The sequence below is a fragment of the Salmo salar genome, chromosome 06 (assembly GCF_965601325.2).
Source record: "Salmo salar chromosome 06, fSalSal1, whole genome shotgun sequence".
NCBI classification, from domain to species: Eukaryota; Metazoa; Chordata; class Actinopteri; order Salmoniformes; family Salmonidae; genus Salmo; species Salmo salar.
In genome coordinates, this window is record NC_138296.1 from 5,689,032 (window position 1) to 5,713,201 (window position 24,170).

General features: G+C 43.7%; 1 protein-coding gene across 1 annotated transcript; it reads right to left on the reverse strand.

Moving 5' to 3' along the window:
* Positions 1 to 9,705: 9,705 nt before the first annotated feature.
* On the reverse strand, positions 9,706 to 19,837 carry LOC106594817 (calcium-responsive transcription factor). The gene is made up of 6 exons (XM_082976271.1): positions 19,668 to 19,837; positions 19,309 to 19,475; positions 18,905 to 19,015; positions 18,566 to 18,718; positions 17,893 to 18,487; positions 9,706 to 17,388 (listed from the first exon to the last, which is right to left on the reverse strand). Exons 1-6 carry the CDS (start codon positions 19,783 to 19,785, stop codon positions 17,351 to 17,353), a joined length of 1,182 nt encoding a protein of 393 aa, XP_082832397.1. The 5' UTR covers positions 19,786 to 19,837; the 3' UTR covers positions 9,706 to 17,350.
* Positions 19,838 to 24,170: the final 4,333 nt, after the last annotated feature.

Here is a 24,170-nt window from a genome sequence, read left to right on the forward strand (position 1 = left end):
CATGCATGTACAGTGTAGACACAAAGGACATTAACATATTTATATGTATATTTTAGCATATGTCAGAACAAGCAATCAGTGTGAGAGTGTTGACTAATGCTGTGCATCTTGTTACTAAACTCAGCAAAAAAAGAAACGTCCTCTCACTGTCAGCTGCGTTTATTTTCAGCAAACTTAACATGTGTAAATATTTGTATGAACATAACAAGATTCAACAACTGAGACATAAACTGAACAAGTTCCACAGACATGTGACTAACAGAAATGGAATAATGTGTCCCTGAACTAAGGGGGGGGTCAAAATCAAAAGTAACAGTCAGTATCTGGTGTGGCCACCAGCTGCATTAAGTACTGCAGTGCATCTCCTCCTCATGGACTGCACCAGGTTTGCCAGTTCTTGCTGTGAGATGTTACCCCACTCTTCCACCAAGGCACCTGCAAGTTCCCGGACATTTCTGGGGGGAATGGCCCTAGCCCTCACCCTCCGATCAAACAGGTCCCAGATGTGCTCAATGGGATTGAGATCCGGGCTCTTCGCTGGCCATGGCAGAACACTGACATTCCTGTCTTGCAGGAAATCACGTACAGAACGAGCAGTATGGCTGGTGGCATTGTCATGCTGGAGGGTCATGTCAGGATGAGCCTGCAGGAAGGGTACCACATGAGGGAGGAAGATGTCTTCCCTGTAACGCACAGCGTTGAGATTGCCTGCAATGACAACAAGCTCAGTCCGATGATGCTGTGACACACCGCCCCAGACCATGACGGACCCTACAGGGTGTAAGGTGTAAGGCACATTCCTTCGACGATAAACGCGAATCCGACCATCACCCCTGGTGAGACTAAACCGCGACTCGTCAGTGAAGAGCACTTTTTGCCAGTCCTGTCTGGTCCAGCGACGGTGGGTTTGTGCCCATAGGCGACGGTGTTGCCAGTGAGGTCCTGCCTTACAACAGGCCTACAAGCCCTCAGTCCAGCCTCTCACAGCCTATTGCATATAGTCTGAGCACTGACCGAGGGATTGTGCGTTCCTTGTGTAACTCGGGCAGTTGTTGTTGCCATCCTGTACCTGTCCCGCAGGTGTGATATTCGGATGTACCAATCCTGTGCAGGTGTTGTTACACGTGGTCTGCCACTGCAAGGACGATCAGCTGTCCATCCTGTCTCCCTGTAGCGCTGTCTTAGGCGTCTCACAGTACGGACATTGCAATTTATTGCCCTGGTCACATCTGCAGTCATCATGCCTCCTTGCAGCATGCCTAAGGCACGTTCACGCAGATGAGCAGGGACCCTGGGCATCTTTCTTTTGGTGTTTTTCAGTCAGTAGAAAGGCCTCTTTAGTGTCCTAAGTTTTCATAACTGTGACCTTAATTGCCTACCGTCTGTAAGCTGTTAGTGTCTTAACGACCGTTCCACAGGTGCATGTTCATTAATTGTTTATGGTTCATTGAACAAGCATGGGAAACAGCGGTTAAACCCTTCACAATTAAGATCTGTGAAGGTATTTGGATTTTTATGAATTATCTTTGAAAGACAGGGTCCTGAAAAAGGGACGTTTCTTTTTTTGCTGAGTTTATAACATGGTGTAGTAGTAGCAGAGTGAAGGCTCACCATAACTATAACATGGTGTAGTAGTCAGTAGAGTGAAGGCTCACCATAACTATAACATGGTGTAGTAGTCGGCAGAGTGAAGGCTCACCATAACATGGTGTAGTAGTCAGTAGAGTGAAGGCTCACCATAACTATAACATGGTGTAGTAGTCGGCAGAGTGAAGGCTCACCATAACATGGTGTAGTAGTCAGTAGAGTGAAGGCTCACCATAACTATAACATGGTGTAGTAGTCGGCAGAGTGAAGGCTCACCATAACATGGTGTAGTAGTCGGCAGAGTGAAGGCTCACCATAACTATAACATGGTGTAGTAGTCGGCAGAGTGAAGGCTCACCATAACTATAACATGGTGTAGTAGTCGGCAGAGTGAAGACTCACCATAACATGGTGTAGTAGTCGGCAGAGTGAAGGCTCACCATAACTATAACATGGTGTAGTAGTCGGCAGAGTGAAGACTCACCATAACATGGTGTAGTAGTCGGCAGAGTGAAGGCTCACCATAACATGGTGTAGTAGTCAGCAGAGTGAAGGCTCACCATAACTATAACATGGTGTAGTAGTCAGCAGAGTGAAGGCTCATCATAACATGGTGTAGTAGTCAGCAGAGTGAAGGCTCACCATAACATGGTGTAGTAGTCAGCAGAGTGAAGGCTCACCATAACTATAACATGGTGTAGTAGTCAGCAGAGTGAAGACTCACCATAACATGGTGTAGTAGTCAGCAGAGTGAAGGCTCACCATAACATGGTGTAGTAGTCAGCAGAGTGAAGGCTCACCATAACATGGTGTAGTAGTCAGCAGAGTGAAGGCTCACCATAACATGGTGTAGTAGTCGGCAGAGTGAAGACTCACCATAACATGGTGTAGTAGTCGGCAGAGTGAAGGCTCACCATAACATGGTGTAGTAGTCGGCAGAGTGAAGGCTCATCATAACTATAACATGGTGTAGTAGTCAGCAGAGTGAAGGCTCACCATAACTATAACATGGTGTACTATAACTAGATGGCAGAGTGAAGACTCACCATAACTATAACATGGTGTAGGAGTCGGCAGAGTGAAGGCTCACCATAACATGGTGTAGTAGTCAGCAGAGTGAAGGCTCACCATAACATGGTGTAGTAGTCGGCAGAGTGAAGACTCACCATAACATGGTGTAGTAGTCGGCAGAGTGAAGGCTCACCATAACATGGTGTAGTAGTCAGCAGAGTGAAGGCTCACCATAACATGGTGTAGTAGTCAGCAGAGTGAAGGCTCACCATAACATGGTGTAGTAGTCGGCAGAGTGAAGACTCACCATAACATGGTGTAGTAGTCGGCAGAGTGAAGGCTCACCATAACATGGTGTAGTAGTCGGCAGAGTGAAGGCTCATCATAACTATAACATGGTGTAGTAGTCAGCAGAGTGAAGGCTCACCATAACTATAACATGGTGTACTATAACTAGATGGCAGAGTGAAGACTCACCATAACTATAACATGGTGTAGGAGTCGGCAGAGTGAAGGCTCACCATAACATGGTGTAGTAGTCGGCAGAGTGAAGGCTCACCATAACATGGTGTAGTAGTCAGCAGAGTGAAGGCTCACCATAACATGGTGTAGTAGTCAGCAGAGTGAAAGCTCACCATAACTATAACATGGTGTAGTAGTCAGCAGAGTGAAGGCTCACCATAACTATAACATGGTGTAGTAGTTGGCAGAGTGAAGGCTCACCATAACTATAACATGGTGTAGGAGTCGGCAGAGTGAAGGCTCACCATAACATGGTGTAGTAGTTGGCAGAGTGAAGGCTCACCATAACATGGTGTAGTAGATGGCAGAGTGAAGGCTCACCATAACTATAACATGGTGTAGGAGTCGGCAGAGTGAAGGCTCACCATAACATGGTGTAGTAGTCGGCAGAGTGAAGGCTCATCATAACTATAACATGGTGTAGTAGTCGGCAGAGTGAAGGCTCACCATAACTATAACATGGTGTAGTAGTCGGCAGAGTGAAGGCTCATCATAACTATAACATGGTGTAGTAGTCAGCAGAGTGAAGGCTCACCATAACATGGTGTAGTAGTCGGCAGAGTGAAGGCTCACCATAACTATAACATGGTGTAGTAGTCGGCAGAGTGAAGGCTCACCATAACATGGTGTAGTAGTCAGCAGAGTGAAGGCTCACCATAACTATAACATGGTGTAGTAGTCGGCAGAGTGAAGGCTCATCATAACTATAACATGGTGTAGTAGTTGGCAGAGTGAAGGCTCACCATAACATGGTGTAGTAGTCAGCAGAGTGAAGACTCACCATAACATGGTGTAGTAGTCAGCAGAGTGAAGGCTCACCATAACATGGTGTAGTAGTCAGCAGAGTGAAGACTCACCATAACATGGTGTAGTAGTCAGCAGAGTGAAGGCTCACCATAACATGGTGTAGTAGTCAGCAGAGTGAAGGCTCACCATAACATGGTGTAGTAGTCAGCAGAGTGAAGGCTCACCATAACATGGTGTAGTAGTCAGCAGAGTGAAGGCTCACCATAACATGGTGTAGTAGTCAGCAGAGTGAAGGCTCACCATAACATGGTGTAGTAGTCAGCAGAGTGAAGGCTCACCATAACATGGTGTAGTAGTCAGCAGAGTGAAGGCTCACCATAACATGGTGTAGTAGTCAGCAGAGCGAAGGCTCACCATAACATGGTGTAGTAGTCGGCAGAGTGAAGGCTCACCATAACATGGTGTAGTAGTCAGCAGAGTGAAGGCTCACCATAACTATAACATGGTGTAGTAGTCGGCAGAGTGAAGGCTCACCATAACATGGTGTAGTAGTCAGCAGAGTGAAGGCTCACCATAACTATAACATGGTGTAGTAGTCAGCAGAGTGAAGGCTCACCATAACATGGTGTAGTAGTCGGCAGAGTGAAGGCTCACCATAACATGGTGTAGTAGTCAGCAGAGCGAAGGCTCACCATAACATGGTGTAGTAGTCGGCAGAGTGAAGGCTCACCATAACATGGTGTAGTAGTCAGCAGAGTGAAGGCTCACCATAACATGGTGTAGTAGTCAGCAGAGTGAAGGCTCACCATAACATGGTGTAGTAGTCAGCAGAGTGAAGGCTCATCATAACATGGTGTAGTAGTCAGCAGAGTGAAGGCTCATCATAACTATAACATGGTGTAGTAGTCGGCAGAGTGAAGGCTCACCATAACATGGTGTAGTAGTCAGCAGAGTGAAGGCTCACCATAACTATAACATGGTGTAGTAGTCGGCAGAGTGAAGGCTCACCATAACTATAACATGGTGTAGTAGTCGGCAGAGTGAAGGCTCACCATAACTATAACATGGTGTAGTAGTCGGCAGAGTGAAGACTCACCATAACTATAACATGGTGTAGTAGTCAGCAGAGTGAAGGCTCACCATAACATGGTGTAGTAGTCAGCAGAGTGAAGGCTCATCATAACTATAACATGGTGTAGTAGTCGGCAGAGTGAAGGCTCACCATAACATGGTGTAGTAGTCAGCAGAGTGAAGGCTCACCATAACATGGTGTAGTAGTCGGCAGAGTGAAGGCTCACCATAACTATAACATGGTGTAGTAGTCAGCAGAGTGAAGGCTCACCATAACTATAACATGGTGTAGTAGTCAGCAGAGTGAAGGCTCACCATAACATGGTGTAGTAGTCGGCAGAGTGAAGGCTCACCATAACTATAACATGGTGTAGTAGTCAGCAGAGTGAAGGCTCACCATAACTATAACATGGTGTAGTAGTCGGCAGAGTGAAGGCTCATCATAACATGGTGTAGTAGTCAGCAGAGTGAAGGCTCACCATAACATGGTGTAGTAGTCAGCAGAGTGAAGGCTCACCATAACATGGTGTAGTAGTCAGCAGAGTGAAGGCTCATCATAACTATAACATGGTGTAGTAGTCGGCAGAGTGAAGGCTCACCATAACATGGTGTAGTAGTCAGCAGAGTGAAGGCTCACCATAACATGGTGTAGTAGTCGGCAGAGTGAAGGCTCACCATAACATGGTGTAGTAGTCGGCAGAGTGAAGGCTCACCATAACATGGTGTAGTAGTCAGCAGAGTGAAGGCTCATCATAACTATAACATGGTGTAGTAGTCGGCAGAGTGAAGACTCATCATAACATGGTGTAGTAGTCAGCAGAGTGAAGACTCATCATAACATGGTGTAGGAGTCAGTGTTTCCAATCCTGGTCCTTGGGAACCGTTTTTGCACCAGCACTAACACACCTGATTGAAATAATAAAAAGCTTGATGATGAGTTGATTAGTTAAGTGTATTGGTGCTCGGGGAAAAGCCCTTTGGGTCCCTAAGACCAGAATTGGGAACCACTGGTGTAGCATGTTAGCTGGAGTACATCAGTGACATTCACCTTCACTGAGATGTAAAGCAAACTGTCATGTTGAGACAGACTAATCTCTTGCTCTGTTGGCGAAGACTGTTGTCGGTTGACTATGAGTGGTGTGTGATGTTGTCCATTAGGTCCAACGTTGTGAGTTACAGCTCTACTTGGCGTTAGCCTGGTCCCAGATCTGGTTCAGATTTGGCCTACTCCTCCGTTGTCATCGTTGGCATGACAACTCCAGGAGGAGTTGGCAGAAGAGCAGAAGCAGACTGCCACCCAGGCTATCTTGGGGTGGAACACAATGTACTCTGACAGTGGTGCCACTGCCTTAACCTGGATAGATCACACAGTCAGGGTGCTGCGGAGTAGGAGGCAGTCAAAGGGCGATGAATGAAGTGGACAGCAGAGCCATATATTTAGAAAAGCTCAGCCAGCTTTTAAAGAACTTTGAACATTGATCTAAATTCTAGACATCCAGTTATATAGTATTGTTTAAATATTCCCTGTGAAATGTTAACGGGGACCCAACATGGCTGCCTTAGAATATTGTGGTGTCATGTAAAGGCTACGTCAATGTCCCAACTCTAAATGTCTCTGCTGGTCACTAATGGGAGTCTTGTTACAGTGTGTTCCCAGACCTCACATTGTTTCAATAAACCACACAGGAGCATCAATCAATGTGCAGTGTTCTTTTACCTTGTGTTATTGGAATCCCCGGCAACCCCGTAATCTGAGCCCTTAGTGTGGTGGACGTGAAGCTAAACAACTTCATTTTGACCGCAACTGCCCTCGTACTGAAGGTCACTGTGTGTGCATCCAAAATGGCACCCAGGACCAGGTCAAAAGCAGTCCACTAGGGTACCAAGGACCTGGTCTAAAGTAGTGCACTATGTAAATGTTTTATTTTACCTTTATTTAACTAGGCAAGTCAGTTCAGAACTAATTCTTATTTTCAATGACGGTCTAGGAACAGTGGGTTAACTGCGTTGTTCAGGGGCAGAATGACAGATTTGTACCTTGTCAGCTCGGGGATTCGATCTTGCAATCTTTCCGTTACTGGCCCAACGCTCTAACCACTAGGCTACGCTGCCGCCATACAGGCTATGCGTCTGTGATTGACAGGTGAAGACAGACACTGATCTGTTTAATAATCTGCTGTTGGTGGTGATGCCACATGGTGGCCCAGACCAGACTTCATGGTTTACTGTGGTGTAAACATCATCTATTCTATTCAGAGAGAGAGAGCAGATCCTGTAGATTTCTCTTGGTGTGAGTGTGTGTGTGAGAACAGTGTGGGGCCCTGCCTGCTGATAGTTAGCGTGTGGATTAACCAGGATCACATTGGTAATCTCTGAAGGCACAAAGTTACCCAGACATCCCTGCTTGGCTGACCTCCGACCCCTGGAAAAGAAAGTATTTGAACTCACAGAACCTGGCTGGGCCCTGTCCAGAAACAGCCCCTAACCCCTCTACCCATGGCCTAACCACTTCATGTAGTTCTGAAAGGACTGGATAGCTGTCAGCAGGTTGGTCTCAACCCTGACTTCCATTTATGTCACATTTTCATTTAGTCTCTGTCTACTCTCTATGGCCTAGGCCTCTGGGCTGTTTCTGGACAGGGCCCTGGAGAAGGCCTACTGTCTACTCTCTATGGCCTAGGCCTCTGGGCTGTTTCTGGACAGGGCCCTGGAGAAGGCCTACTGTCTACTCTCTATGGCTTAGGCCTCTGGGCTGTTTCTGGACAGGGCCCTGGAGAAGGCCTACTGTCTACTCTCTATGGCCTAGGCCTCTGGGCTGTTTCTGGACAGGGCCCTGGAGAAGGCCTACTGTCTACTCTCTGCCGACATGGAGAATGCAATACTGCTCATCTGAAACTGTCCCAATGAATGCATTGGGATTTTATAATTTGTTGTTTCAAAGCAAAGTGCGTTTTGACTATAATGATGATCCAAGTGTGTTTTGAGTATAATGATGATCCAAGTGTGTTTTGACTATAATGATGACCCAAGTGTGTTTTGACTATAATGATGATCCATGTGTGTTTTGACTATAATGATGATCCAAGTGTGTTTTGACTATAATGATGACCCAAGTGTGTTTTGACTATAATGATGATCCATGTGTGTTTTGACTATAATGATGATCCAAGTGTGTTTTGACTATAATGATGATCCAAGTGTGTTTTGACTATAATGATGATACAAGTGTGTTTTGACTATAATGATATTCCAAGTGTGTTTTGACTATAATGATGATCCATGTGCGATTCGTAAAAAATATGGAAATGCCTTGGTCATAACATGAGTAAGACATTTTCTTACGGTGGTTTGTGGAAAGATGCCCATTGTATAAATGGATAGATTAACAGTGGGTCAAATAAAGTGATTTAAAGTTTAAGGTATTTGAGAGTTGAAATGGTCAAAAATAATCTTGACAGAACACTATATTCAATTTTAACTGTAGTTTTTCATTCAGCTACAGGTGGAGACATCTGCCCCACTAAACAGGCATGCAGTATTCTCACTGTCCCCAAACAGTTTCAACAATATGTTTAGGCATGCGGTCTCCGCACTGCCCCCAAACAGTTTCAACAATATGTTTAGGCATGCAGTCCCCTCACTGTCAGCAAAAAAAATTATTGGGATATGTTTAGGCATGCAGTCTCCGCACTGTCCCCAAACAGTTTCAACAATATGTTTTGGCATGCAGTCCCCTCACTGTCAGCAAAAAAAATTATTGGGATATGTTTAGGCATGCAGTCTCCGCACTGTCCCCAAACAGTTTCAACAATCTGTTTAGGCATGCAGTATTCTCACTGTCCCCTAACAGTTCCAGCAATATGTTTAGGCATGCAGTATTCTCACTGTCCCCTAACAGTTCCAGCAATATGTTTAGGCATGCAGTATTCTCACTGTCCCCTAACAGTTCCAGCAATATGTTTAGGCATGCAGTATTCTCACTGTCCCCTAACAGTTCCAGCAATATGTTTAGGCATGCAGTATTCTCACTGTCCCCTAACAGTTCCAGCAATATGTTTAGGCATGCAGTATTCTCACTGTCCCCTAACAGTTCCAGCAATATGTTTAGGCATGCAGTATTCTCACTGTCCCCTAACAGTTCCAGCAATATGTTTAGGCATGCATGGTCTCCTCATATGTCATTGATAACACATTGATAGGCAAAGATCACTGCATAACCACAACCTGTCTATTTTCTAGCCCACATCTTCTGAGATGGTGACTGAAATATCCTGAGCTTCTTTTAAAAATGGACAGGCTATGCTCAATACAAAATGGACAGGCTGCGCTCAATACAAAATGGACAGGCTATGCTCAATACAAAATGGACAGGCTATGCTCAATACAAAATGGACAGGCTGCGCTCAATACAAAATGGACAGGCTGCGCTCAATACAAAATGGACAGGCTGCGCTCAATACAAAATGGACAGGCTGCGCTCAATACAAAATGGACAGGCTGCGCTCAATACAAAATGGACAGGCTGCGCTCAATACAAAATGGACAGGCTATGCTCAATACAAAATGGACAGGCTATGCTCAATACAAAATGGACAGGCTATGCTCAATACAAAATGGACAGGCTATGCTCAATACAAAACGGACAGGCTATGCTCATAACAAAACGGACAGGCTAGGCTCATAACAAAACGGACAGGCTCATAATAAAACGGACAGGCTCATAATAAAACGGACAGGCTCATAAAACAGGTAGGTGTGCTAGAAGAGTAGGACATAGGAATGTATTCCAGTGATCACATTCAGAGGCCTAAAAAAATGTAACTTTATTACCTAAAGATCTAGGATCAGATTTAATCCCAATCACTAGTCATCAATAATTAGCCAGATGAAAAATTATCTTACGGTACCAGTGAATCGGTCGTCACTAGTTAACACACCACAAGGCCCATCTACCCGACCAATCAGATGGAGTGTGATGGCATTATCCCGTGTTCACGTGCTAGTCGGAACTAGGAAAGTCTGAAATTTACCACTTTCTATGTTCAACGCAGCACATGTATTTTTTATTTATTTTTAACCTTTAACTAGGTAAGTCAGTTAAGAACAAATTCTTATTTTCAATGACGGCCTAGGAACAGTGGGTTAACTGCCTTGTTCAGGGGCAGAATGACAGATTTGTACCTTGTCTGCAACATTTCGGTTACTAGTCCAACGCTCTAACCACTAGGCTACCTGCCGCTTCAACTACATCACTTAGCAAGTCGCCATTTCCGAGTTGACTAGTTCCGACTAGCACGTGAACAAGGCAATACTGATGGTATGTTTACATAGCAGGTTAAGATTACCTCATTCTCCTAACCTGCCACGTTGATTAAGAAAAGTTGGTTACATCCAAAGCGTCTCGCACAACTAACTTAATAGAGTTGTATCACTTTCATTTATTTTGGAATCCACCACTTTAAACATCATTTGCATGATTATGCACGAGTGGAGAATTTCATACAAGCAAATTTTTCATCCACATTCCCTCTCGTCATTTACATATGATCTTTATCAAAAGTGACAGAGCGAGAACGAAGGAGTTGAGCAAAATCCAATTGAGAAGAGGCCATACGTTCTGTTACCTCAATGTTTTGGTTATTTATTAGCTATAATAAAACCAACGGTGGCCCGTTCTAAATGCAAAGTGGTAATCGATGTCTTATTCCAGCCTGGTCTCAAAGACTAGACATAACATAGTACGTGGAAATCCAGGACACTCAAATTAGTATGATACAGTGCAATCAGAAAGTGTTCAGAACCCTTGACTTTACACAGTTACTTTACAGCCTTATTCTAAAGTTGACAAAATTGTTTTTTCCCCCCTCATCAATCCACACACACACACAACCCCATAATGACAACTAAAACAGGTTTAGAAATGTTGGCTAAATGTATTAATAAAAAAACTGATAAAAACATTTACATAAGTATTCAGACCCTTTACTCAGTACTTTGTTGAAGCACCTTTGGCAGCGATTACAGCAGAATCTTCTTGGGTATGACGCTACAAGCTTGGCACACCTGTATTTGGGCAGTTTTTCCCATTTATCTCTGCAGATCCGCTCAAGCTCTGTCAGGTTGGATGGGGAGCGTCGCTGCACAGCTATTTTCAAATCTCTCCAGAGATGTACGATCGGGTTCAAGTCCAGGTTCTGGCTGGGCCACTCAAGAACATTCAGACTCAAGGACATTCTCAGTCCCTGAAAAACATCCCCACAGCATGATGCCACCACCATGCTTCACCGGAGGGATGGTGCCATGTTTCCTTCAGGCATGACGCTTGGCATTCAGGCTTAAGAGTTCAATCTTGGTTATCAGACCAGAGAATCTTGTTTCCAATTTTTTCTGAGAGTCCTTTAGATGCCTTTTGGCAAACTCCAAGCGGGTTGACATGTGCCTTTTACTAAGGAGTGGCTTCCATCTGGCCACTTTACCATAAAGGCCTGATTGGTGGAGTGCTACAGAGATGGTTGTCCTTGTGGAAGGTTCTCTCATCTCCACAGAGGAACTCTAGAGCTCTGTCAGAGTGACCATCGGGTTCTTGGTCACCTCCCTGACCAAGGCCGTTCCCCCCCCCGATTGCTCAGTTTGGCCGGTCGGCCAGCTCTAGGAAGAGTCTTGATGGTTCCAAACTTCTCCATTTAAGAATGATGGAGGCCACTGTTCTTGGGTACCTTCAATGCTTCAGACATGTTTTGGTACCCTTACCCAGACCTGTGCCTCGACACAATCCTGTCTCAGAGCTCTACAGACAATTCCTTCTACCTCATGGCTTGGTATTTGCTCTGACATGCACCATCAACTGTGGGACCTTATATAGACTGGTGTGTGCCTTTCCAAATCATGTCCAATCAATTGAATTTAACACAGGTGGACTCCAATCAAGTTGTAGAAGCATCTCAAGGTTGATCAATGGAAACAGGATGCACCTGAGCTCAATTTCAAGTCTCATAGCAAAGGGTCTGAATACTTATGCAAATAAGGTATCTGTTTTAGAATTTTTTTTCTTCTAAATTAGCAAAAATTTATAAAAACCTGTTTTCGCTTTGTCATTAGGGGGTATGGTGTGTAGATTGAACATTTAATGTAATCCATTTTAGAATAAGGCTGTAATGGAACAAAATGTGGAAAAAGGGAAGGGGTCTGAATACACTGTATGCTACGTTTGGTATGGTTACTTAAGTCAGGTGGATGGGTAACTGTATAACACAAACAACCCAAAGGTTGCGAGTTTGAATTTCATCATGGACAACTTTAGCTACTTTGCAACTACTTAGCATGTTAGCTAACCCTTCCCCTAGCCTGGCTAACATTACCCACCTAGCTTTTATTTGTAACATAGCATAGTTTTTGCAAATTCATAAAATATAATATTAATTGTACTTTGTAAGATATCATACAGAATGGGTGATGGACATCCCCAGATTAATATATACCATACAAAACATATACTAAGTGGAGTATCTCGGATTTACGTACAGAATAATACCACATGCTCCGAGACTAGGTTGCTCATTCAGGGAAAGGGAGTTAAAACAGTTAAAACTTAGTTGTAAAACTGAATGCGTTCAACTAGAGGTCGACCGATTAGGATTTTTCAACGCCGATACCGATTATTGGAGTGCCAAAAAAAACGATACCGATTAATCGGACGATTGTTTTTTTACATTTTTATTTGTAATAATGACAATTACAACAATACTGAATGAACACTTATTTTAACTTAATATATTACATCAAAATCAATTTAGCCCCAAATAAATAATGAAACATGTTCAATTTGGTTTAAATAATGCAAAAACAAAGTGTTGGAGAAGAAAGTAAAAGTGCAATATGTGCCATGTAAAAAAGCTAACGTTTAAGTTCCTTGCTCAGAACATGAGAACATATGAAAGCTGGCGGTTCCTTTTAACATGAGTCTTCAATATTCCCAGGTAAGATGTTTTAGGTTGTAGTTATTATAGGACTATTTCTCTCTATACGATTTGTATTTCATATACCTTTGACTATTGGATGTTCTTATAGGCACTTTAGTATTGCCAGTGTAACAGTATAGCTTCCATCCCTCTCCTCGCTCCTACCTGGGCTCAGACCAGGAACACATCGACAACAGCCACCCTCGAAGCAGCGTTACCCATGGAGAGCAAGGGGAACAACTACTCCAAGTCTCAGAGCGAGTGACGTTTGAAACGCTATTAGCGCGCACCCGGCTAACTAGCTAGCCATTTCACATCAGTTACACCAACCTAATCTTGGGAGTTGATAGGCTTTAAGTCATAAACAGCGCAATGCTTGAAGCACAGCGAAGAGCTGCTGGTAAATGCACGAAAGTGCTGTTTGAATGAATGCTTACGAGCCTGCTGCTGCCTACCACCGCTCAGTCAGACTGCTCTATCAAATCATAGACTTAATTATAACATAATAACACACAGAAATACGAGCCTTAGGTCATTAATATGGTCGAATCCGGAAACTATCATCTCGAAAACAAAACGTTTTTCCTTTAAGTGAAATACGGAAAATCATCCCCCGTTTGGCGAAGTCGGCTGTCTTTGTTAGGAAGAAATAGTCTCCACAGTTCGCAACGAGCCAGGCGGCCCAAACTGCTGACCCTGACTCTTTTGCAAGAGAAGTGACACATTTTCCCTAGTTAAAAGAAATGCATGTCAGCAGGCAATATTAACTAAATATGCAGGTTGAAAAATACACTGCTCAAAAAAATAAAGGGAACACTTAAACAACACAATGTAACTCCAAATCAATCACACTTCTGTGAAATCAAACTGTCCACTAAATTTCACATGCTGTTGTGCAAATGGAATAGACAACAGGTGGAAATTATAGGCAATTAGCAAGACACCCCCAATAAAGGAGTGGTTCTGGAGGTGGGGACCACAGACCACTTCTCAGTTCCTATGCTTCCTGGCTGATGTTTTGGTCACTTTTGAATGCTGGCGGTGCTTTCACTCTAGTGGTAGCATGAGACAGAGTCTACAACCCACACAAGTAGCTCAGGTAGTGCAGCTCATCCAGGATGGTACATCAATGCGAGCTGTGGCAAGAAGGTTTGCTGTGTCTGTCAGCGTAGTGTCCAGAGCATGGAGGCGCTACCAGGACACATGGCCAGTACATCAGGAGATGTGGAAGAGGCCGTAGGAGGGCAACAACACAGCAGCAGGACCGCTACCTCCGCCTTTGTGCAAGGAGGAGCAGGAGGAGCACTGCCAGAGCCCTGCAAAATGACCTCCAGCAGGCCACAAATGTGCATGTGTCTGCTCAAACGATCAGAAACAGACTCCATGAGGGTGGAATGAGGGCCCGACGTCCACAGGTGGGGGTTGTGCTTACAGCCCAACACCGTGCAGGATGTTTGGCATTTGCCAGAGAACACCAAGATTGGCAAATTCGCCACTGGCGCCCTGTGCTCTTCACAGATGAAAGAAGGTTCACACTGAGCACATGTGACAGACGTGACAGAGTCTGGAGACGCCGTGGAGAACGTTCTGCTGCCTGCAACATCCTCCAGCATGACCGGTTTGGCGGTGGGTCAGTCATGGTGTGGGGTGGCATTTCTTTGGGGTGCCGCACAGCCCTCCATGTGCTCGCCAGAGGTAGCCTGACTGCCATTAGGTACCGAGATGAGATCCTCAGACCCCTTGTGAGACCATATGCTGGTGCGGTTGGCCCTGGGTTTCTCCTAATGCAAAACAATGCTAGACCTCATGTGGCTGGAGTGTGTCAGCAGTTCCTGCAAGAGGAAGGCATTGATGCTATGGACTGGCCCAGACCTGAATCCAATTGAGCACATCTGGGACATCATGTCTCGCTCCATCCACCAACGCCACGTTGCACCACAGACTGTCCAGGAGTTGGCGGATGCTTTAGTCCAGGTCTGGGAGATCCCTCAGGAGACCATCCGCCACCTCATCAGGAGCATGCCCAGGCGTTGTAGGGAGGTCATACAGGCACGTGGAGGCCACACACACTACTGAGCCTCATTTTGACTTGTTTTAAGGACATTACATCAAAGTTGGATAGGCCTGTAGTGTGGTTTTCCACTTTAATTTTGAGTGTGACTCCAAATCCAGACCTCCATGGGTTGATAAATTGGATTTCCAATGATTATTTTTGTGTGATTTTCTTGTCAGCACATTCAACTATGTAAAGAAAAAAGTATTTAAGATTATTTCTTTCATTCAGATTTAGGATGTGTTGTTTAAGTGTTCCCTTTATTTTTTTGAGCAGTATATATATACTTGTGTATTGATTTTAAGAAAGGCATTGATGTTTATGGTTGGAGCAACGTGTACCTAAGCGATTATATGCAACGCAGGACAGGCTAGATAAACTAGTAATATCATCAACCATGTGTAGTTAACTAGTGATTATGATTGATAGTTTTTTATAAGATAAGTTTAATGCTAGCTAGCAACTTACCTTGGCTTCTTACGGCATTCACGTAACAGGCAGGCTCCTCGTGGAGTGCAATGTAAAACAGGTGGTTAGAGCGTTGGACTAGTGAACCGTAAGGTTGCAAGATTGAATCCCCGAGCTGACAAGGTAAAAATCTGTCGTTCTGCCCCTGAACAAGGCAGTTAAACCCACCGTTCCTAGGCCGTCATTGAAAATAAGAACGTGTTCTTAACTGACTTGCCTAGTTAAATAAAGGTCTAACCTTTAAAAAAAAAAAAATGTTTTTAATATATATATATATATATAAAATAAAAAAATAAAAATCGGCGTCCAAAAATACCGATTTCCGATTGTTATGGAGAAAAGAAAAACTTTTTTTTTTTTTTTTTTTATATCGGCCCTAATTAAATCGGCCATTCCGATTAATCGGTCGACCGCTACATTCAACCAAAATGTGTCTTCAGCATTTAACCCAACCCCTCAATCAGATTGCAAGCTTGTCATGATGTTGGCCCTTACTCATAGTTACTTGTTTTAACCCAAAATAGGTTTACTCCAATATCTGCATTGTTTTTAAAATGGCATGTAGACAAACAAATTGGTACATCTTGATTTTCAATTTTTGTTTTCAAAATTTACAAGTAAAACGTACAGTTTCAAAGAAACGTTCAGAAATGTATATTTTGAAATTGTCTGATTTAAAAAGGTCAACCCTGTTACTTTATTTGGGCACTTCAAAACACATTTTATTTGTCACATGCGCCGAATACAACAGGTGTTAAACTTAACCGTGAAATGCTTGCTTACAGCCCTTCCCAACAATGCAAAGTTAAAAACAAATATGGGGATTGTAACAAGAGGAATAGAATACACAATAATGAAGCAATATACAGGGAGTACCAGATCAATGTGCAGCTATATACAGGGAGTACCAGATCAATGTGCAGCTATATACAGGGAGTACCAGATCAATGTGCAGCTATATACAGGGAGTACCAGATCAATGTGCAGCTATATACAGGGAGTACCAGATCAATGTGCAGCTATATACAGGGAGTACCAGATCAATGTGCAGCAATATACAGGGAGTACCAGTACCAGATCAATGTGCAGCTATATACAGGGAGTACCAGATCAATATGCAGCTATATAGAGGGAGTACCAGATCAATGTGCAGCAATATACAGGGAGTACCAGATCAATGTGCAGCAATATACAGGGAGTACCAGATCAATGTGCAGCTATATACAGGGAGTACCAGTACCAGATCAATGTGCAGCTATATACAGGGAGTACCAGATCAATATGCAGCTATATACAGGGAGTACCAGATCAATATGCAGCTATATACAGGGAGTACCAGATCAATGTGCAGCTATATACAGGGAGTACCAGATCAATATGCAGCTATATACAGGGAGTACCAGATCAATATGCAGCAATATACAGGGAGTACCAGATCAATGTGCAGCTATATACAGGGAGTACCAGATCAATGTGGAGCAATATACAGGGAGTACCAGATCAATGTGGAGCTATATACAGGGAGTACCAGATCAATGTGGAGCTATATACAGGGAGTACCAGATCAATGTGCAGCTGTATACAGGGAGTACCAGATCAATGTGGAGCTATATACAGGGAGTACCAGATCAATGTGGAGCTATATACAGGGAGTACCAGATCAATGTGCAGCTGTATACAGGGAGTACCAGTACCAGATCAAGGAGATAAATGTGCAGGATAAAGTGACTAGGCATCAGGACAGACAATAATAAAATAAAGTACAGAGTAGCAGCAGATGAGTGGAACAGTGTGTGTATATATGCTTCCTAAATGGCTTACTATAGTCATTTATTTGTTTTACATCTTTAGACGAGAAAACATGTTTTTATCAAGTTGTGTTGACAGAATGTTAACATTAGTTGAAATAAAAATTACACTAACCAAAATATACTCAATTGGTGGCAGAACCCACACACTCAGTCCTCAGCCCTAGGCTCAATGCCAACAAGGTGTCCACTCAGCCCTACTAACCTAGGCTCAATGCCAACAAGGTGTCCACTCAGCCCTACTAACCTAGGCTCAATGCCAACAAGGTATCCACTCAGCCCTACTAACCTAGGCTCAATGCCAACAAGGTGTCCACTCAGCCCTACTAACCTAGGCTCAATGCCAACAAGGTGTCCACACAGCCCTACTAACCTAGGCTCAATGCCAACAAGGTGTCCACTCAGCCCTACTAACCTAGGCTCAATGCCAACAAGGTATCCACTCAGCCCTACTAACCTAGGCTCAATGCCAACAAGGTATCCACTCAGCCCTACTAACCTAGGCTCAATGCCAACAAGGTATCCACTCAGCCCTACTAACCTAGGCTCAATGCCAACAAGGTATCCACTCAGCCCTACTAACCTAGGCTCAATGCCAACAAGGTATCCACTCAGCCCTACTAACCTAGGCTCAATGCCAACAAGGTGTCCACTCAGCCCTACTAACCTAGGCTCAATGCCAACAAGGTGTCCACACTCACTATGTCCTCTGTATGCTGTTCTAACCCATCTATGAAAGGGTGTGACACACTCTTGGTTGGAATGAGGTCCATGTCCGTCTCAGCTTTTCTCTTCCTTGGAGAAAAGGTCAGTGGAAGGCCTTTATCCTGTGGAACATGGGCCTTCATATCCAGCAACACGCTTCTGAGCTGTGAAGACAGATCAGTCACGTACTGTTCCTCTTGGAGATGATAAGTGAGTTCTGTGATCTCTTTAAGATATCCTGCACATTGCCTCCGTAACCGCAACAGCTTCCTAGAGGACCTGTTCTTTCCTCTTCCAGATGGACCTTCGTATGGACGGTCAATGTTGGAGTCTCTGGTGGCCTGCTTGGTCTTAAACATGACATTTCTTATGTCACTGTCAGTGGGGTAATAGCGCCTGCGAGTAGGTGGAGGGGGCTGCTCTCCATGGAAAAGCTCTTCCACTACAAAGGTGTTCAGATGAACCTTCATTTCAGTCATCTTTCTCACACCAGACAGAGTCAGCTGCTCAATCTTCTCTCTCAGCCTGGCATCTACAGCTTCCCTAACATAAGCTGCCTGTTGGAGAAACAATACATGGGTTTATCATAAAGGGGTCAGTGGGTAACTTAACCAACACTCTATAGTTATATTTACCTCGCCAACAACTGCATGTGAGCTGTGCTCAGAGAGGGAGGGGAACCTGACGCAGTAGACAACCTCTGCCTTCACAGAGCTGGGTGTAAAACTTAGTGCTGCCTTCAGCGTTTGGGAGGCCTCCTTTTTAGAGCGCACTGTACTTTCCTCAATCTAGACATAAAAAAATGTGGTATCTGTTACATATGTACTGTTACTATGTACGGTGTTAGGCTGATTCACACATTTTACCAATCAGATCAGCTCTTTTGCCCATAATTGGAAATGGGCTGCCTGTGTAAACACGGCCTTAAGACTTTGACCAACAGTAGGCGTAGACCTTAACTTTTTCATATTTACCTTAAAATCAGGAAAGCGGATAACTTGGGCGATGTTTATTATAGCCTTGCAGTCCACCTTTTTGGTATTTTGTACCAGTTTCCGTCTCTTTACAAAGGCATGGTCTTCACGCTACGGAAGATAATTAAAAAAATACATTCAGCTAATAATAACACATTTTACTTTTGTAGCACTTTTCTAGACACCCAAAGCTCTTTACAGTGTACAGGGAAACTCACCACCCTAACCCCACCTACATACTCTTGCAATAAGTGCCATGGGATGTTTAGTGACCAGAGTTAGGACAACCCTTTAAAGTCCCATCTTATTGAGGAACATTCCATTGTTAGTACTTCAACATTATTCTAATTAAATGTTATAAAAAGTGTAGGGTGTAAATGACAGTGATCCGTCTATGAACTTACTTCCTTCTTGTCTCTTTCAGCAGCATATTTCTCTTTGGCTTTTGTCTGTCTGTCTTTGCCCTGGTGGCATTCATACGTCTTTGTGCCAACAACTTGAAACGGAACACCATTGAACGGGATACTTTTACTCTCCCAGCTGAGTTTTTTCCGTGCCAAAGGCTGTGCATCTGTTAAAAAGGTCAACAATATGATATATTACTATTAGAATGATAGGCTTGTACGGAAACTAACAAAGTTCCTCTCTGGTCGAGCGCTTGGAATCTGTTATGCTAGCTAGCTAACTTAGCTAGCATGATTTTAGATGAGAGTAGCAAAAGTTAGCTACTAGTTATATAAAAAAAAAAGACAAGACAACTTACCCGTTTGTCCAAAACTTTTGTCCTTTCCCAATGTTACGAATTTCAGTGACGTTACCAATTCTTGTTCCCGAATGTATTTAGTTATTTCGTCCTCAAACTTGAACTCGAGATATGCCATTTCGAAAATGCGGCGTTAGCGAATATGTTCTTCTTTGAGATTGGTTTGGCGGATCGCAACCAACCTTTAGCTGCATACACTGCCACCTACTGTTCTTCTTCGATGAGGTTTACCGCCACCTACTAGACTGGAGTATAACTCCCTTATACTTTGCTAAAAATAAAATACAACAAATACCCTACAATTTTACACTACACTCACAAAATAATAATAAATATATAATAATAGATACCATGCTCCACTATTTTGGCGGCAGGTAGCCTAGTGGTTAGAGCGTTGAGCCAGTAACCGAAAGGTTGCTAGATAAAATCCCCGAGCTGACAAGGTAAAAATCTGTCGTTCTGCCCCTGAACAAGGCAGTTAACCCACTGTTCCTAGGCCGTCATTGAAAATAAGAATTTTTCCTAAATTCCAGAAAATTATGTCATGGCTTTAGAAGCTTTGGCTCAGTTGGTAGAGCATGGTGTTTGCAACGCCAGCATGGTGTGTGCAACGCCAGGGTTGTGGGTTCGATTCCAGGGGCGGAAATCGCGGGGGGGACGGGGGGGACACGACCCCCCCATCCTGGGAAAAATATGATTTGTCCCCCCCAATATATCACTGAAACATAACTATGTAATTTAAATAATATTAATAATACGCAATGAAAGCAATTGTGCTGATTATAGACACTTAATAGCGCGTTTTCAAGTTTCAAAAGATTGCGACCCCCCCACCCCTTTCCTCACAATGGTTTGATCCACTGGCAAGGTAACAGAAGGGTCGTAGCCACTGTCTGAAAGGCACTCAATGAACGTAACTGACGTGAGGTTAATCCAGTCAATCGCGCACACACACTAGCTGAATATGCAGAGCTAGCGCGCAAATATGAACTATTAAGCTAGCTAGTACCTATTCCATTTATGTGGCCTCGTCAAAGATGGAATCTTTGCTATCGTCAATTTATTCCGAGATCAGCATGCAGATGATGTAAGTTAGTGCTTCAAAGTCCCTGTGATAAGGTTAGCGATAAACTGAAGTCCAAACTGAACAGAACCACACTCTCTTCTACCATTGTCTTAAATATATTTAATGGTCTCGTTGCAAAAGCTAAATTGTCGCAAGGGAACTTTTATTTATTTATTTTATTTAACCCGGGTAGCAAAGATTATAGCAAACACCACTGAAACAGAATTGGTGCTCGCTAGCTTTGCAAATTCAGCTATTGTTGGAAGCCAGCCAATATGAAACAAACTATTAAAATTACAAAAGGTTGCAGCATATGTTGTGTAAATGGTGAACTCATACAGCTGTCAACTCTTGTCATTTTAATCAGTTTCACATTTGCTAGCTACCTTTTAGATCGAAGCCCAAATAGAATGATAAAAGATAAGATGATAGAAGCCCATCTCCTACTGTAAATAACCTACATACTGTGTGTGTGTGTAGCCAGCCAGCCAGGTAGAAAAATGGCAGAAAAATAAAAGACGGACATCAGAGTATTTTTCAGTACACCAAAACGCAAAGTAAGAACCCTAGTAGCCTAATATCTCAAAGACTAGTTGATAAAATGTTCATAAGAAAGAAATGAAATTCTAATGGAAATGTTTCACAATGATGTCATTAGGCAGAGCAGGCAACAGATGGCACACAGACAGCAGAGTTCGGGACAGATGTTCAGGCACAGGACTGGCAGAGACAGGGAGTCTCAGGTAAGTTTGTTGAGTCTTTGTTTGGCAACATTATGAAAGGTTCTCCATTTTTTTTACTTGTAAAATAGGAACATAATTGGAAAATGCCATGGATACCCCCACTCTCAACTTAAACTGGTGACTGAACTAAGATTTGTTAAAGGCAATGGTATTGCTGTTGTGAGTAGTTGTGTAGTTTTGGGTACCGGTAGTTAGGAGTACGGCAAACACCTTATTTCTTTGGTTCCTCAATATACATTTACCATATTACAATGTAGGCTATGTGTTACAGCACTACTTTTGGTGTCCCCCTCAGGAATTGCTCTTGAGAAAATTTCATGTAATTGTCCCCCCCAAAGTTGATATCAGATTTTCGCCCCTGTTCGATTCCCACGGGGGGCCAGTACAAAAAAATAAAAATAATAATGCATGAAATGAAATGTATGTATTCACTACTGTAAGTTGCTCTGGATAAGAGCATCTGCTAAATGACTAAAAGGTAAAATGTAAATGTTGTTGGTTTATCCCTCTACCGTACAGATCTACTACTCACACCACTCTTCTCAGAATCCCTCCCCCTTGACCCATCTTTCTCTACTTTCTTCACTGCCTCAGCGTATGACAACTTCTGCACTACTCTAACCCTGGAAACGTCAACCTGCTTCTCTCGCACGGGACATTTCTGATCCCCAGCTCAATGGGCACCGCTACAATTAACACATACCACTACTTTCTCCAATGCTTCACATTCCTTTGCTTCATGCCCTTCTGCACACCTAGGAACCTCCCTCCTACACACTGCTGTCACATGCTCATAAGCTTGACACCTGTAACAACGTAATGTAGTCGGCACAAAAGTTCGTACAGGATAACTTTTATATATCTTAACATCACTTTGTGGGGCAAAGACTCAACATCAAAACTTAAAGAACAATGACTCTTGTTTCTCCACTCACGCACCAAACGACGAGCATCACAAACACCGGGAATCTTCCCCTTCAGTTGGTCAGCTTTAACCGCTACCCCAATAATCACTCCTTTCAATGGCACCCTTTTCTTGAGAGCAAAACAAGTCACATCTCGTCTCCATTCATTTAACACGGAGCACCTGCTCCCTCTGACCAGCAGAAACACAAACAATTATCACAAGACTGGTTACCCTTAGCAATTCCACAGTACCCAACTCTATTTTCACCCATCCTGAAACCATAAATGGATCAGCCAAAAGGCAGGGGTCCACTTTTTCAAAAACTTCACTCCTACTGTCACAGACTCATCTTTATCCTGACTCTCGGTGCAAGCCTCGGGCTCCAAGAACTTCACCACACCTACCACCTCCTTTCTTTCTCGCCATTTTTCACCGACTCAAGTTCACCCTCTTCCTCCATCTCTCTCTTAGACCTCTGCCAATCTTTTTCCCTCCATTCCTCCTCCGTATTCCAAGTATACGTCTCCTTATGATAATACTGCACTTCTCCTGACATACATCTTGTTCTTGCCTTGTCAAGGGACACCATTTTACCGGCTGTCACAATCTCCGTACAATCAGCACAAACCCCTTGGCGCCACCTACTGTTCTGGAGTGTGAGGCCAAACGTTGTTATTGTTCTTCTTCTTCGAACAAATGTTCTAGGGACATGCTGCCACCTACTGTCTTGGCTGTGTATCAGCCTACTATTATGTAGTTTGAATGAATTACACTTTGTGATTAAAAAAATTACAATTGACCTACCAACTAACCCTGCCCCATAGCCGTGGGAAGTAGGGGGGCTGAGGGTGCTGCAATTATAAAATAATGAATTAAAAAAAAATACCCCTCCCCCCGTCGACATCACCGCAACCCAAAACATCTTCCTGTGGCCATAAAACCTCACCACTATTCCACTACTTTGGCCTTATCTGATCCTACTCCAGGCCAGCAGCCTGGGAGGACGGGACACTATCATTCAAAACATCTTGTAACTCTTCTGCAGTAAAATCTCGTACACCCAAGTACTTCTCTGCAGCTGCCACCACAACATCTATCCTCTGTGATTTACGTTCCATTCCTGTGTCGGTGCAATTGATAATCATGGCTATGAATGCTAAGAAACCCACCTTACTGCAGCACATGTTATTCCCATCACTCTCTATTGGCCTCGGCTTACTCACCCTGGATCCATCTTCCTCTACACTGCCTCGGCATACAACACCTTCTGCACTACTCTGATCCTGGCAACCTCAACCTGCCTTTCTCTCACCGGACCCCTCTGATCTCCAGCACCATGGGTACCCCTACAGTTTACACAACTTTCTACACCGATACTACACATTCATTTGTCTCATGTCATCCTGCACACTTCTCACATCTAGGAATCTCCCTCCTACACACTGCTGCCACATGACAATAAGCTTGACACCTAAAACACCGTAATGGGTTTAGGACAAAAACTCTCACGGGATAACTGACACATCCTAACTTGACTTTACCTGGTAAAGAATCTGCATCAAAACTCAGTAGAACTCTTCCCTGTTTCACCACGCTGCCCACCTGGTCTGCTTCTTCAACTTCCGTTGACCCTTCTCAACACTTAACGCCCCTCCAGTTATCACTCCTTTCAACAGCTCTGGAGAGGAAAGCAAGTCACAGTTCTTGTCTCAGTCACGTGGTACGGAGCACACACTCCCTCTGGATGGCAGAAACACAAAAGAAACCCAAGAACCTCCTCCTCTTCT